Source organism: Notolepis coatsorum (assembly GCF_963971535.1).
Source record: "Notolepis coatsorum genome assembly, chromosome: 7".
NCBI lineage: Eukaryota > Metazoa > Chordata > Actinopteri > Aulopiformes > Paralepididae > Notolepis > Notolepis coatsorum.
Genome location: NC_140171.1, coordinates 115542423 through 115560385, shown reverse-complemented (window position 1 = coordinate 115560385; position 17963 = coordinate 115542423). Strand labels below are relative to the sequence as shown.

The window sequence follows — 17963 nt, the reverse complement described above, 5'->3', positions numbered from 1 at the left end:
GGGTAGGTGTACTGAGACAAGCCTATGTCGTGGCTGGTGAAGACGTTGGTTATACTATACTGCTTCTCGGGCTGGTCCACCGCTGCTATCTTGAAGGAGACCTTTTCACCTTTTATGGTCTTCTGGTCCCTTCTGATGGTGCGTATGGTCATGGTATCTTTGACACCCCGCAGGCCCAACTGGGCTGCTGCGGAAGCGAGGAGGAGAGTCTTTTCAGACCCATCGTCCAGGACGGCGTAAGTGTCCAGGACCTTGTCCTCGTAGCTCAGGAGCACTCTGACCACTTTGAGGAGCACTCGGGGGGTCCCGCTATGCTGGTCAATGTGGAGCACTCCTGTTGGTGGTGACATAGAATCTATATGGTGCGAGTCGCACCGTGACTCCCAGTGTCTGCTGTAGCAGTCGGGACACCAGGGAGCGGTCTGGTGGAACTTTGGTGCTGGTGCCACCGCCTCGGCATGGTACATTACCGCGACGGGCCCACTCTGTTGTCCTGGCTGACGCCTGTTGATGTCATGCAGGACCTCCAAGTGGGTGCCACCGCACCTGCTGCACTTCTTCTTCAAGCGGCACTCAGCTGCTAGGTGGCTGCGCGCGCAGCGGAAGCAGCGGCGGTGGTCCTTGATCCACTGACTCACCTCGTCCGTGGTCAGCTTCCCGAAGGTGTCGCATTGGTACAGCCGATGTTCTCCCTCACAGTACTGGCACTCAATCTTCCACTGGTCCTCTTTCGTCGAGGGGGTGTGGTGGTTCTTGTGCTGCGGTACTGATTCGGCTTGGTGCATACCGGTCACCAACCGGCGGTTATCCGTTGATCCCAGAGGTCCGAGTCTTGGGCTTGGTCCACTCCATACGAACGTGTCGAGTCGTAGGCTACTGACCTCCCTGGCGAGGAACTCAGATAGGTCTAGGAGGGATGCCTCTGGACCGTTGGGGTCGCGGTAGTCTCTCTGCCGCCGAAAACGCTCTTGTCGGGCGGGAGGGAGCTTCTCTAGTATCCTCTCTACATTAGCGTTAGCGTACAGTTCATAGATCCCCTTTTCCTTTTGGGACCCCAGCATCCCTACCAGGGACTGTACCTTGATAGAGAGGTCATCTAATGCTCTGTTGTCTCTGGCTGGGGGGAGACGGTCAATGTCTCTTATCTCCTGTATCACATAGTCCCATATGCGTCCATAACGTTGGTCGAGGGCTACTAGAGCCGCGGTGTATGGGGTAGTAGAGCTGGAATATGCCAGCGCTATATTGTGCGCTCTGGGCACCTTCAGGTGCTTGAGTAGGATAGCATACTTGTACGGTTCATCTGGTACGTCGGACAGCATAGTCTCTAAGCACATTCGTAGCTCTGTGTACTGTGCTCTGTTCTCGTGTGTGAAGTCCGGGAACGTCGGTGTGCCAAGGTACGATGCCATGGATGACTGGCACATCGGTGAGCGTTGGGGGAGAGGCCTCCTAGGCGAGTCTCCTCTTGCGTGTCGTCTTGGGCTGGTGCTTGGTGGGTACCGAAGGTCGGGTACCCAGGTGCTGTTCCTCGGGGCTGGCGGTGCGTCAAACTCACCCGTGAGTTGAGTCGGGGGTTTGTAGCGCAGGGCCTCGGGGCTGACTTCTGGGCTGTACTGGACCTCCTGGTCCAGAGTACGTTGCTGCTGGTCGGGGCTGTACTGGGCCTCCTGGTCCAGAGTACGTTGCTGCTGGTCGGCTTGACATTCCTCCTCCTCCTCCTCCTCCTCTTCCTCTGCTAGGTCCTGGAGTCTTCGGTTCAGTCTCTCGGCGTGGTCCGGTTCTTCCCGGTTGCTGGGTCTCGTATGGACCGGCCGGGGAGGGGGTTCGGAGACGTGGACAGGATCCTCCTGTTGGCGGGGTCGCTTGGTCGGGTAGGGGAATGCGTCCTAGACCCTTGTCGTGACGATCTCCGGGAGCTCCGTGCGGAGAGAGGGGGTGTCGCCATGGCAACCAGTTTGTCCATCAGCTCCGCCTGCAGCCGGTCGCGCTCTGCCTCGCGCTGGGCATGGGCTGCGTCGCGCGCTGCTTCGCGCTGGGCATTGGCGGCGTCGCGCTGCGCATTGGCGCTGGCCTGGGCAGCGTCGCGCTGTGCGTTGGCGGCGTCGCGCTGGGCATTGGCGCTGGCATGGGCGCCGTGGAGCTGTGCATTTGCGACGTCGCGCTGTGCATTGGCGGCGGCGTGCTGTGCATCGGCGCGGCTTCTTTCAATGTTCTCTTCCGTCTGAAGGCGTCTGGTCTCCAGTCTTATGCGGTCGTCTTCACTCCTTTGTTGCGCCTGGAAGCGCTCTCGCTCGGTTGCAGAATGTTCGCGTTCACGGAGGGCTTGCGCTTGGAGTTGCGCGTGAAGGCGCGCTCGCTCGTCTGTTGCGCGACCCTGAAGTCGATCGCGTTCGGTAGAGGCTGCCAGGGTGGCGATGAGTGCCTGTGCCAGCATCTTGTCCGCCTCGCTGGGGGAAGACGCCGGTCGAGGCGATCGGCTCCCGGCAGTACTCGTTGGAGATCCGTTCTCCTGTCGCGTACCGAGGAGATCCATCTCCTGGGTGCGCGTCTCTTCTTGTGGTGGGTCGGGTTCCGTCCCGGGAGGGCTTTCTTTATCCTGGAGCTCTCCGGGGACTGTCCCGTTGGCGTTGTCTGGGGGTAAAGTCATGTCATGTCCCTCCTGGTCCCCCCCGTGAGCTTGGTCAGTTACGTTAGAACCCACTAGGGTCTCTACTGGCGGGGTAGCCTGGTCGGTAGGGTTGGACATAATTTTACTATCCGTATTTAACTTCCTTTTAAAGCTAGGTATTGGACTGACAACGTAGTCCTCTAGGTGAAGAGGTGGCTGCCGTCTGCGCTCTGGGCGATCTAGCTTAGGAGAACCGTTTGTGGAGTGTTCATCATCGGCCATGTCAATATTAATATTATATTAATATTACGCTAATTCTCTCCGGCTCGAAGGACCAATTGTAACTGAGGGGTACAATTCCCTGACTGTATTAATCAAGTATGGTATCATTAAACCACTACCGTCTTATGTACATTATACTGGCCATACCGTACACGAGTATATGATGAGAACACTTCCCCACAATGAATCGGTTCTACACAAAGTTGTCTTTAAGTATTTATTAGCAGCAAGAATACATAATATACTTCACTCTAGATGCGCTTATAAGGCAAAGGAATGTGCGTAGGCAAATGAATAATGAATGTCCATTCTCTGGTTACGCATGAGATAAGAATACAACCTGAATATTAGGAATTATATCTAGGGGATACTGGTAGGGGGGTTCCTACCGGTTGTAAGCCAGCAGGGGGAGCAAATGTTCGAATGCAAAGTCTAGGTCAGCGGGGACTCAATAGGCTCCTGGAGGCGGTATATTACTCCCTGCTCGGCAGACGAAAGACAGCTGTAATCCCAGTGTGCGCGCAGCACAGGTGGAAGCCGGTCAGCCTCTCCAATAGAGACGGGCTCGAATGATGTCCCTCACGGGCAGGTCTCACAGCAGTGGGTGTAGACGATTCTTCTCCGCTCTAACAGCCTGGTTCAAAGCAATAAGAATAATAATCCAGCCGGAGAGGGGCTCTGCATTCACCGGTGTAGGTCCTCCGGTGCGCGGTACTTCACATCAACTAAGTCGAACTTGACGTTACTCAACCAAGCTCCGATACTCCACCATCCTACTCGCACGCGGCTATAAGTGCTCTATTTAGACACACTGTTGCTCACTTCACTTGGTCGTTGACTCGTGATGAAGGCTTACTAGTAAGGAGCGAACGATACGTTGAACAAACGTATTAGGATAAAACAAGACTCTATTTTGGGGCAATACGGGCCCTACTTCACCGCACGTTGCATAGTGGGTGAGGCTTCACTTGGGTAACTCGAACTCGAACTGAACGGACTGCGGACTGAACTACTTCTGTATTCACCTGCGCCATATTTATATGTTGGGCGAACAAACTAGTACCAGCCCCACCTCTGTCTCGTAGTCCTGGGCAGAACCGGGCATGTACAGACATGTCCTGATGGTAGCTTTGAACTCGACTCTGGGGGTAAGACACTGGCGCTGGTGGAACGCTATCCAATAAGAGAACGAAATATTATGGTCTGTAGGCTACTAGGTTAAAGGGATATTCCGTGTATATGTACAAAGAATACACAAGGGATATCAAACGATATACAAATATTATGCAATATATATCAATCAATAAATACATATATTCGGTTTAATCTGACCCTTTGTAACACCCACCGTTTAATAGACCATTGCACTCAATGTGGTTAATTATGACGATGGATGGCAATTTGTGGCTGTATATTTTAGAATGTATAACTATAGAGTACATATTTTAGAATGTATATCCCTGACTGTATTTTTATTATTATTTGTGATTTGTGTTTTGTTTTTTTGACTACCTAAATGTTAATTGTGAGCGATCTGTAGTGCTGAATTTCCCTCAGGATCAATAAAGTACTTATATTCTATTATATTAGAATTCCATGATTGCCACACCCCTATTAAAGGCATACCTCTCCCAAAGTAACCTAGAGACGGTGATGCATGCCTTTGTCACCACTCGCCTCGACTACTGCAATGCCCTCTACACAGGCATAGACAAATCCCTGCTTCGCCGCCTACAACTGGTGCAGAACGCAGCCGTGCGCCTCCTCACCAAAACTAAAGAAACATGAGCACATCAGCCCAGTTTTGGCCTCGCTCCACTGGCTACCTGTTCGTTTTAGAATAGATTTGAAACTAGCCCTAAATGTTTTTAAATCACTAAATGGCACGGCTCCTCCCTATCTATCCGAACTCTTGCACCGCCACACCCCCCACCGATCCCTCAGATCAGCTGACCAGCTGCTATTGGTGGTGCCTAGAACTAGGCTCAAGACTAGGGGAGACAGAGCCTTCTCCACCGCAGTGCCTAGATTGTGGAACAGCCCCCCCCTTGACTATTAGGACGAACAGCACAGACTCTTGAATGAGGGGGCATATACAGTAGGGGTGTAAAGGTACACGTATCCGTACCGAACCGTTTCAGTACTGGACCTAAGGTTCAGTACGGCTGTGTACCGAATGAATACAACGGTATGTTAACCACTAACCACCAGGGGCTGTTTTTTTCACAATCTAATATGATTTTAATTAAAAATTTAATTTAACAAATCAATTATTAATTTCAATATAGAATATTCGTTGACAGCCCTACAAGTACAATTAGTTGCTGCACAATACATCACCCCTGAGTGGAACATGGAAAGCCAAACTTTCCCCCACTGTACCGAAAACCCGTACCGAACCTTGACTTCAAAACCGAGGTACGTACCGAACCGTGGTTTTTGTGTACCGTTACACCCCTAATGTACAGTATACCAGATGTGCAGTTGTAAACCGTCAATGCTTTGGCTAAATGCTGGTTATTGTTAACTCATTCCCCGCCAACTCAGTTGGACGCCAACAACGAGTATACTCGTTATTTGATCGTTATTTCTTTTATTCGCTATTTCCAATCGTTATCCATCCAGGGAGCCTGTGTAACCATAGGGAATTAGTGAGATTGCAAAAGTCCAATGCCTGGTGGTATGCGGCCGATGTTGCACTCCCTTTGAGACTCTGTGTATGGGGCTGTGTGTCAATGAAATTCCTCCGTGCAGACTTTTCTAGTAATCTGGACTGCTTTACCCGATCGCATTGAATAGTTTTCGGGACCCCCGATTCATTATGCTGTGGTGGGCAAATGGACATACAATCTACCAGATGGCAATCAAATAATTGGAATATTCTTTTTGGAATCTCACCGGCCACAGGTAAGAGCAATTTAACGTCAATTTCAGCTTGATTGTGCCTTGTTTTCATAGCCATCGGCCTGATCAGCGTATGCTGTTGTACTAACGAATGCCGTTATTGACAATCAATTAATCAGAAACGACCCCCCCCCCCCCCCTATTTCATGCATTCATGATGGAACATAATATACCGATCATATGCATTTGAATTTTGTATTGTAGCGTTTATAGGGACGAAATGCCAATGGATTAAGTATAATATGCGTCGCAGCCTATTACTAGCCTCCCAGGAATTACCCTGGGCCTAAACCATACTAGGGCTGACCCCTATTAATCGATTAGTCGACTAATCGGTCGAAAGGGGCCGTAGTCGACTGGCCAACCTCTTAGTCGAATATAATAAAAAAAAAAAAAAATTATAATTTTTTTTTTGTATAATTTTTTTCAAAAGAAAAGAGGCATAGAAGCGTGGCTAACGCTAATGGCACGCATACCAGAGGCTAACTGCCTACGAAAACAGGCACAGAGGCACTGAAAGAGGATTTCACCCATCTAATGAACACACTATACTAGACAAATATCAAGATGTATCCATCAGTGGACCAATTGCATGCTTTTGCAGAGGACAAAAAGCCTTCCGTCGACTCCTTCAGACATTAAGCACACCCACAGCCCAAATGGAATGATAAAAAAAAAATTAAAAATATTATATATATATATATATTTTTTTTTTAAGTCGACCAATAGTCGACTAACGGCAAATTTTGGCCAATCCTAGTCGACCATCCAAATCCTTAGTCGGGGACAGCCCTAAACCATACTTATATTCACCACGGTATAAAACGGGAATGTATGGATGGAAAAACTATTCCCTTTTCACATCTTGAACGATAGACTCGATGTCAAATGGGCCATAGTATTGCATCCATAGCTATAATATATATATTTTTTTTTTATCCACTTTTTCTCCCATTTTCTATATTTTCTCCCATCCCAATTTCGTATTATCCAATTCAACCCTCCCCTGTCACGAACGCTGTTTCTTGCCTCCCACAAGCCGGCTGCAATGTGGACTAAGTCATACATAGCACAAGTCCCCTCCGGTACTTGAGGTAACAGCAGTCGCATCTTTTCACCTGCGCAGCTCGATCTCTCAGTGGCGAGGAGTAGCGCGTGGGAGGCTCACGCTGCCCCCGACACTTCCTGATTCTACTGCGCAGGCGCACCAACCGACCTGTAGGAGTCACTGTCCACAACGCCCGATCCCCACCCATCAGTTTCCCACCCCCTAATACGGCCAATGTGTATTAGTACGGACGACCAGCTAAACTGAAAGCAAATGTGGAGCGCTGGGCTCGAACAGGCGAGCCCAGCGTCTCCAGATTTCGTGGTGAGCGCCTTGCCCACTACGCCACGTAGCCGCCCTAGCTATAATATATATATAGTTATAGCCCTGTATTACGTAGGGGTGATAATCACCAGTTTCATCACGATACGATATCGATATTGATTATTTGGACAACGATACGATATTTTCCGATATCACAAAGTCTGCCACGATACGATACGATTCAGGTGCCTGCGATCGATATGAGACGATATTATATGCCCATTTAACACAATCAGTAACATTTAGATCAACAAAAAAAAGGCAATGGAAATATCATTTGACATTTTTATTTTTGAGCTCTTCCAGACATTTAAATGAAAAACAATCTATTGTTTTTAATACAAATAGACCTCCTGTTCACTGTAAAGTGCCACGTTTTGATATATTTAGCTTTAAACTTTAAGTAATTGTTTTTGGAACTCACAACATGCAACCTAAAACCCCTTCCTCTCCCAAACCATTCCTGCAATTGGTTTGTTGCATGATGATCATGAATACATTTAATATGTATTGTATTTTTTATGTTTAAATATCAACATTATCTGTCCATCCTCAGTACATTTACTATAAATATACTATCGGTATACTTCATCTGGTCTTTCCAAACGCACACACACACACACAGAGAAAGGGAGCATGCCTGCCCCCCCCCCCCCCCCCCCCCCTCCTTCCCAGTCCCCACTTCTCTCTGCCTATGGCTCTGGGTTAGCTTGTTGTTAGCTTACGCTAACGTAACGTTAATTTCGATCTTTAACATGGGCATAAAGGAATGGCGAGGATTGCAAAGCAGGTTAGATGCATTTGACCCGCATTTGACCCGGTCGCAGAATAGGCACACTAGCCTTGCTCTAGTGACGCTCTAGACGCTATTGCTGTGTGCTGTAGATCCGAGCCGAGCGGATACGACACTCTATGGGATTTTCAAAATAAGAGTATCTATCGCAATATGAATCGATCTTTTTACGTTGCATCGATCCTATTTGATCATTGATAATAGATCGATATATCGATCTGGATCGATGTATCGTCCCACCCCTAGTATTACGTTACCATTGACTGAAGGAGTGCTCATTATATTTGTCAATGTAACATAATCAGGAGACAGTAGCCAAAGTAACCAACAAAAGATATTTAATTTATATTTACCATGGTTTTGTAAAAGAAGAGTAACATAAAGTAACGACAAACAAAAACACAGAACTGTACAAACAGGATCAGCATCTCACACAGGGAAGAACAGGACATACACGAGGGGATGACGAGACAAGACACACCTGGGTTGATTACAAATGGATACGCCTGTGAGGGAAACGATAAGGACTACAAGACCAGGACAGGGAACTACAACTAGACATAACACATCACACACTGAGAACACCTGATCAGGGTACAAACATACCCCACACGTAACACCCTGCAAACAAGGTGAGCGACTCCATAGGTTTAACACATTCATGGCCAACCATGTATATATTGTGGCAGCAACTGCACTACATTAGAAACACTGTGGTTTGTTATCTGGGCCGAGCTGAGCCGTGCGGGCGGGGTTTAAATACTCTGGCGAGATAATTGGATTCTCTTTTTAATAAACTCTGACCGGAATTGATCCGATTTGTCCGGTAGATTGAAATCTACCGGACACTCAGACCTGCAAAAAAGAATTCTAATGGAAACCCTGAACGTGAGGTAATCACCATCCATTTTAAACCGGTTATTACCTAATGCTAACGTTAGCAGATAGACGCGAGACTGGTAACGTTACAGCTTGGCGTTAGCTTGTAGAATAGACACAATGAGAGGTAACGTTAGCGTTAGCAGAATAGACACAACGAGAGTCTCGTTAATGTTGTTATCACAGCGCTCGTTAATGTTGTTATCACAGCGCGGCGTTTCCAATATTATAAATACGGAAACAGCTGTTCTGCGAGGAAGTTACGGAGAGCTGTAGAGCGTCAGATAAGGGGGGGCGTAATAGCGTAGGGTCACGTGGGGTCAGCGGCCAATCAGAGCAACCCGGAAACACAACTGGGTTGGTAAAAGCATACACGCATCCAGGGCCCTTTTCATTCTTGCATGAGGAAGGATAATGACGATAATCTAGCGTTGATTTCAGGATGATTAAATAATCAGGTGAAAAATTACAACGTGTTTAGTGGATTCCACTAAAACGCTATTATCGCGTCTTTTCCTGGGAATCACAAACTATACTCATATTCAAAACGGTATAAAACGGAAATGTACGGATGAAAAAACAATCTGTTTTGTGCATGTTGACTGGAAGCAACTCACTGACAATCGACGGGTGTATTAGACCCATAGCTATATTATAAGATATATTTTAAGCACTCGCAAGTGAACAAAGCGCCCCATTGACCTACAGCACTGACATTCTATACAGAAGGTAAACAGCGACCCCTGGCCGTGAATGTGTTAATGCCTGGCAGCACATAGTCATATCCCGTTCCCCAGCGTGGCAGTTAATGAGTTAATAGACCACATTAAGAAATGTGTTTATTGTAGGAGCAGATTTCTGCAATGCTGTGGAATGGAAGGATTCTCATTGAATAACAGTGCTGAATAACAGTGCTGAGCATTTGTGTATCTTTTCATCAGAAAATCATTTTCGAAAAGGTGAAGTGGTATTCAGTGTGTGTCTGTGCGCAAGTGAGTCTGAATGGCGCACATGGCTATGACAATCTTTTCAGTCCCAGATTATTACATGGGTATTAATAGGCATAACCTCAAGCGCTTATATATATATTATATATAGGGGTCTAACGGTACACAAAAATCACGGTTCGGTACGTACCACGGTTTTGAAGTCGCTTTTCGGTACAGTGGGGGAAAGTTTGGCTTTCCATGTTCCACTCAGGGGTGATGTAGTGTGCAGTAACTAATTGTACTTGTAGGGCTGTCAATGAATATTCTATATTGAAATTAATAATCGACTTGTAAAAAAAGAAAAAAGAAGAAGATTATATTAGAATGTGAAAAAAACAGCCCCCTAAGGTCCAGTACTGAAACGGTTCGGTACGGATACGTGTACCTTTACACCCCTAATTATATTGATTGATTGATTGATTGATTGATCTTTATTTATCTCGAACAACCATAAACACACAAACTTGAAAACTAAATAAAATACAAATACAAATAAAATATATCTTCCTCGACGTGTAAGCAATTGTCAACATAGCTCGAGACAAATGGTTTTGTTCGAGAAGGGACAGAAAGAAGCAAAGCTTATTTGGTCCTGCCCCTTCCTTACAATATCATATTAATATGTAATAAGTTATCTATCAATATCAAAAATAATATACCTATCCACTACAGCAAAAGATAAATAAATATTTACAAAAATACTAGTTCACATTATTTTCAAGCTCTAACTTATACTTGTCCAAGAATTCCTGGTTATATCTGTATTTAAACTTTTCAATAGTACTTGTTTTTATTGCTACATCAAGGCCATTCCAAATGGATACCACACAAACTGAGATGCACTTGCTTTTTAGAGTAGTACGGACATTACATATATACATAATATTCACACAGAAAGAAAAGCACACAGTAGCACGAATGTTGCAAACCAGAGAATAATAATTACGTATATAGTACTCTCTTTCTGTCTCTCTCTCTCTCTCTCTCTCTCTCTCTCTCTCTCTCTCTCTCTCTCTCTCTCTCTCTCTCTCTCTCTCTCTCTCTCTCTCTCTCTCTCTCTCTCTAATGTCATAGTATATACAAACATTTCATCATAAAATAGAACATAAAATATTACGGCATAAACATGTCACTCACTGTCCCTCAGTTTGTGGCAGGCAGCTCTCTCTCTCTCTCTCTCTCTCTCTCTCTCTCTCTCTCTCTCTCTCTCTCTCTCTCTCTCTCTCTCTCTCTCTCTCTCTCTCTCTCTCTCTCTCTCTCTCGCTCTCGCTCTCGCTCTCGCTCTCGCTCTCGCTCTCGCGCGCGCGCGCGCAACGCTGCTCTTTCACTTGAGCAATGACTTGTTGGCTCACTGCAGCCCCTCAGCTGTGTGTGTCCCAAGAAGATGGGGAAGCCATTTTTTCCCTTTCATTGGGGAATCCCCCCTCCACTGTAGTCATAAAACATAATGGTCACCCTCACAGCCAGAAGATATTGATTTGGCTTGCATTGGAGTTGTCATGACGTTATTAGACAGACAGACAGACGTGCGCACGTACACACACACACACACACACACAGGGCTGAAACGATTCCTTGAGAAACTTTAAAATGGTTCAAATTGATTACTTTGTTTAATCCATATACATAACTAAATAAAGTGCACTGTGTTTCTTAACACTAGCCGAAGCTCTGGAATGAGCTGCCACTGCATGTTAGGCAGGCCCCCACTCTGCAGGTGTTCAAATCACGCCTCAAGACGCATCTATTTGCTCTGGCTTTCTGTGTTTTAAACAGTTTTTGAGAGACCTGCCTTTTTATGTGACATATTGTACTTGTTTTTATTGTGTGCTTTTATACAAATTTTATGTTTATCTTATGTTGTGGACTTGTACAGCACTTTGGTCAACTTTGTTGTTTTTAAATGTGCTTTATAAATAAAGTGGATTGGATTGGAATGCTGGTAAAAATTTGCCTGTGGCTGCTATGTTTTATTTTTCTCCACTAGATACATTTGCAGGTTACAGCCATACTTTTCTTCTATTCTAAAGTTTGGTAGATAGGATAATGACGGTGTCTTACTCTTGAGTTTATGCATCTAAACTAGGAACGGAAAACACTCCACAGCGACAGCCTCCAGCAGTGAAGTTGTTGCTTCTTTATTTCCTAACTGGTCATCCAATCGTAATGATCTGAGGATTGCAATTGAGCCCCCCCCCCTGAATCCTCCCCAGCCCTACTGTGGCTGGTGACGTTGGTTTAATGGCTGGCTGTGGCTGACATGCTGCTGTGTTGTGTGTGGATGTGCAGGATCCCAGGCAGACTGAATGACAGGCGCACTCCACTGGGAGAGCTCAACTGGATCTTTACAGCCATCACAGACACCATCGCCTGGAACGTACTGCCCAGAGGTACAGTAAGGCCACACACACACACACACGCACGCACACGCACACGCACACACACACAGTAGTACACATTACTTCAACATCAACTTTATTTGTCCCTGGAGGGCAATTGGTTTTGTAGCAAGACATAGATACAAGATGATAAAATCGTATCTTAAATAATTATAAAGGAAGGAATCTCACACGTCTGTCGTGTGTGCATGTCTATCTATCCGTCTGTCCTTCGCATATCTCGAGAACCATTCATCCGATGGGCTTCACACTTGGTGAGTGTATTGCTGAGGACCAAGGCGAGTGCACTGTCCAATGTGAAGTCGATCAGATGAGCTATTCTTGAGAACACTACAAACAGCCATACCACAGGTCTCCACAAGGCTACAAGCAGCCATACCACAGGTCTCCACAAGGCTACAAGCAGCCATACCACAGGTCTCCACAAGGCTACAAGCAACCATACCACAGGTCTCCACAAGGCTACAAGCAGCCATACTACAGGTCTCCACAAGGCTACAAGCAGCCATACCACAGGTCTCCACAAGGCTACAAGCAGCTATACCACAGGTCTCCACAAGGCTACAAGCAGCCATACCACATGTCTCTACAATGCTACAAACAGCCGCAAGATGGGGCCGCAACGACCGGCTGCCTGTCTGTGCACTCTGTCGAGACTGTACTTACTTTTGTTAATATTTATAGTTTTAAGAGTTTTGTTTGTACCAACTGTTGGTGCATTTAATGTGTATGACCGTCAGTCACTCATAGACATTGGATTACGGGAAACTTACCAACTGGATTACTCTCTGGATCAGCTCTCTGAACCACAACAATGGCCTGTTGAGATCTTGAGAACATCAGGACCTGACCTCGACCCAAGGAACAAAGGATCCAGGCGGCGAGGGAAGAGAGCTGGAGTCCGTAACAGATTGAGAACCAGGCGACACCGAACGCCACTACCCAGTATATTGCTAGCCAATGTACAATCAATAGACAATAAACTAGATGACATCAGAGCAAGGATTCAATTCCAAAGAGACGTTAGAGACTGCAATGTTCTCTGCTTCACCGAGACGTGGTTGACGCCGGACGTCCCAGACCATGCCATCCAACCGGCCGAACACTTCTTCATTCACCGCAAGGATAGAACAGTAGAATCCGGCAAACAGCGAGAGAGAGAGAGAGAGAGAGAGAGAGAGAAAGAGAGAGAGGGGGGGGCGAGAAATGAGCCAGTCTAGGAGTCAAGTGGAAGGGAAAGCCAGGAGATTTGAGACGGAGCTCAGGAAGGGGGAGAGATGGACACGGGAATAGCTGTTTATCTCTACGCCTCACTAAATACTCCTCAGGTTGCCATTTTGACACAGCAGTTGCCGCTGCCCCGTCTTCTTGGCCTGCCTGATTTGCCTGCTCTGTACAGACTACGAATAGCCTTCATGTTGAACAACAATTGGAGCGATCCAGCCAACGTGAAGGAACTTTCTAACCACTGCTCCCCCAACCTGGAATATATATCCATCAAGTGTCAGCCTTTCTTCCTCCCGAGGGAGTTAACGTCGATCATCCTGGTCGGAGTGTATATTCCACCGCAAGCAAACACTGGTGACGCGCTCTCCAGGCTCCACGACGAGGTAAACAAACTCCAGGCAGCTAACGTTGATGCTGCTATTGTGGTTGTGGGTGATTTCAATAGCGCCAATCTGAGAAAGGTATTGCCGGACTTCTATCAGCATGTGACTTGTAACACCAGAGGCGGTAACATTTTAGACCACTGTTACTCGCAATTCAAGGGTGGATACAAGGCTCATTCTGCTAGTGGCTTCTGAAAATCTGATCATGCGGCCATCTTTCTTTCACCAAAATATAAACAAAGAATCAAGAGCACTCCGGTAGTCTCGCGAGAGGTGCAGAAATGGGATGTGGAGTCAGAGGAGACGCTACAGGCTACGCTTGAGTGCACAGACTGGAGCGTGTTCCGTGACAACACAGATAACATTAATGACTACACGGAGACAGTGCTGTACTTTGTTCGTACTTTGGTGGAAGAAACAATCCCCACTACCATAATTAAAGTTTACCCAAATCAAAAACCCTGGGTAGACAAATCCGTCCGTGAAGCTCTGAAAGCGCGCACCACAGCATACAACGCCGGCCTGGTGGCAGGCAACATGAATGACCACAAGGTGGCGCGATACAACGTAAGGAGGACAGTAATAGAGGCAAAACGGCGCTACAGGGATAACATTTTAACTTCAGTTTGAACAGGCTGACTCCAGAGCTATGTGGCAGGGCCTCAAAACAATGACAGACTACAAAGGCACCTCCCTCAAACTGAACAGTGACATCTCCTTAGCAAATGATCTCAATACCTTCTATGCGAGGTTTGAGGCTGGGAATAACAACACCAGCCTACAAGCCACGGCAATGGGGGGGGGGGGGGGGGGTCTGCTGATGGAGACTCAGTGTTCAGGGTAACAGAGCATGAGGTGAGGTGGACCTTTAAAAAAGTGAATATCAGGAAGGCAGCAGGACCGGACGGCATCCCCGGCCGCGTCCTAAAAGTCTGTGCCGACCAACTGGCCCCGGTATTCACTGACATATTTAACCTGTCCTTAGAACAGGCTGTCATCCCCACCTGCCTGAAGAAGTCCACTATCATCCCTGTACCTAAAACATCCAAGCCTGCTTGCCTCAACGACTACCGCCCTGTAGCTCTCCCCTCCATAGCCATGAAGTGCTTTGAGAAGCTAGTAAAGGGCTACATCTGCTCCTCCCTCCCCATCAACCTGGACCCCCTGCAATTTGCATACCGCCCCAACAGGTCCACGGAGGACGCCATAGCCCATGTGCTGCACACAGCAGCATCACACCTGGACAAGAGGAAGGGGAACTATGTGAGAATGCTATTCATCGACTACAGCTCAGCTCAATACCAGTCCCCTCCAAACTCATAGCCAAGCTCAGGGACCTGGGCTTGAACTATGACCTCTGCCAGTGGGTCTTGGACTTCCTGACGGGCAGACCCCAGGTGGTGAGAGCAGGCAACTGCACCTCCTCATCCATCACCCTCAACATAGGGGCCCCCCAGGGCTGTGTTCTGAGTCCCCTCCTCTACTCCCTGTACACACATGACTGTGTGGCTCAGCGGAGTAACAACACAATCATCAAAATTGTTGACGTGGTGGGCCTGATCTCTGCAAACGACGAGAGGGCCTACCTGGAAGAGGTCAAGGTCCTGGCAGGATGGTGCCAGGAGAACAGCCTCTCCCTGAACGTCAGCAAAACAAAGGAGATGATTGTGGACTTTAGGAGGTCGGGGGTCAGGGACTACAGCCCCCTCAGCATCGACGGGGCAACGGTTGAGAGAGTGAACAGTTTTAAGTACCTCGGAGCCCACATATCCGAGGACTTGACATGGACCACACACATTGACAGTGTTGTGAAGAAGGCACGACAACGCCTCTACTTCCTCAGGCGCCTAAGGAAGTTCCAAGTCAGTCAGAAGATCCTTAAGAACTTCTACTCATGTACAATAGAGAGCATCCTGACTGGTAATATCACCTCCTGGTTTGGGAATAGCACTGCACAAGACCGAAGCAGACTACAGAGAGTGACACGTTCAGCCGAACGCACAATTGGAGGGGGGCTTCCCACCCTCCAGAACATTTACAATAAGCGGTGCAGGGGTAAGGCAAAGAGAATCATCAAGGACTCCAGCCACCCAAACAACTGCCTCTTTGAACTGCTGCGGTCAGGCAAGCGATACCGGAGTCTCATGGCGAGCACAGAAAGACTCAGAAGAAGCTTCTATCCCCAGGCCATCAGGCTGCTCAACAAACAATAAACACTATGCAACAACCATCAAATGCACACAGCACACACATCCACACGCACACACTCACTTTAAACAAACAACACACTGCAGCACCCACTCTCCACACTTTAGAACACCTAAACACACTTTATATTTATTGGCAAAGGATTTGCACTACAACTCGTACACCTTACTGTAAATTGTACCTCATCCCATTTCTGCTTTGCACTATATAGTATTGTATATTAGTACATTGCATAGTATATTGTATGGTAACTCGGTTACTTCTATTCTGCATCGAACATTGTACATATGTCTATACTGAACACTGACTTCTATTTCTATTTTATTTCCATTTTTACTTCCATTACATGCTATACTATTTTATTTCATACTTATCTTGTCTAGCACAGTCTCTGGAGCGTAACAGTAAGAAGCATTTTGTATAAAAGTATTCTGTACTTCTGTATGACAACTATTAAAGAAACTTGAAACTTGAAAGCCATACCACAGGTCTCATGTCTCTACAATGCTACAAGCAGCCATACCACAGGTCTCCACAATGTAAGTAAGTAAGTAAAGTGTATTTATATAGCACTTTTCACAAAGAACTCACAAAGTGCTTTACATACAGCAGAAATAAAATATAAAAATAAAAAGCAAGAACCATTCAGGTGATAAGAGACAGAACAAAAACACAATGCATCACAGAGAAAGAAAAAACTAAAACAAAAGACATATTTTATACCTGGAGGAGAAGCTCAAACATTACCCAAAGGCCTGTTTAAACAGTAATGTTTTTATCAGATTTTTTTAAATGGCAACAGACGCTGCAACTCTTAGGCCACGAGGAAGGGCATTCCAGAGTTTAGGCGCTACAGATTGAAAGGCTCTGTCACCTTTGGTGATCAACCTGGTGCGCGGAATGACCAACAGATCCTGGTCAGCTGTCCTCAGGGTCCTGCTGGGCACGTATGGTTCCAGCAGGTCGGTTAAATATTCTGGTGCCTGGCCATGCAAAGCTCTAAAAGTGAGTACCAGGACCTTGAAATTAATTCTACAATGCTACAAGCAGCCATACCACAGGTCTCCACAATGCTACAAGCAGCCATACTAGGGGTGGACTGTATAAACGGTATACGGTATAAACGGTATGAATTTGCTCTACGGTATGGATTTTGACTATACCGTGTAACCGGTAGAGAAGCTCTAAAATAGCAATGACGTCGTCGTCATGTAACCACAGCGCGACTATTTCAATCGCATTTGCCCCTAAAAATAGATAGAATTAGTCATAGATAATAGATATGTGCAAACTGGAAAAAGTTATTTAGGAGGCTTCGCGCAGTGGGCGCAGTCAACACGCAATTGTCATTTCATAATAAACACATATCACCGCGGCGCACAGCAAGTTTCAATTTCAGTTCCTGGCATTTTTAACCAGTGGAGAAAGGTAAGAGATCTTACCTATCGTTTTTCTTATATTAATTATTCTACGTTAATAAAACATACCTGGTGATCAACTACAGTTTGCTGTAAACATTATGATATGTGTGTAGTGTTATGATAACGACGGCTGCAGCGGAGCCGGGAGGACGGCTAGAGCAGCAGTGGATTTGCGAAATAGCATGCAGCTGCAGAGCCGCAGAGCCAGGAGCTCTTTCAGGTCTGGTCACAGGCCGCTCAACAGCGCCCCCCCACCCACCCAACGGCTGAATTGCCCTGAATTGACCTGAAAGAGCCCCTGGCTCTGCGGCTCTGCAGCTACATATGCTTCTAGCAAAATCCAGTATCCAGCCCCGCTGTTGCAATGGGAGCAGCACGGAGTCTCGACTCGGGACTTATTTTATTTGGAATATAATGACTTTATACGCAAAAGTAGCCTAGTTTTAAGTCAAAATATTATAAATCTACATGCCTTGAGGATGTCATTCTTTATAT

At 46.6% G+C, this 17963-nt stretch overlaps 1 protein-coding gene across 1 annotated transcript in view; it reads left to right on the top strand.

Moving 5' to 3' along the window:
* The window catches only part of rptor (regulatory associated protein of MTOR, complex 1), a 606910-nt gene that overhangs the window by 288598 nt on the left and 300349 nt on the right, over positions 1–17963 (top strand). Inside the window, 1 exon segment of the mRNA XM_084318354.1 lies at positions 12120–12220. Within this exon segment, the coding sequence (XP_084174480.1) occupies positions 12120–12220 (101 nt within the window).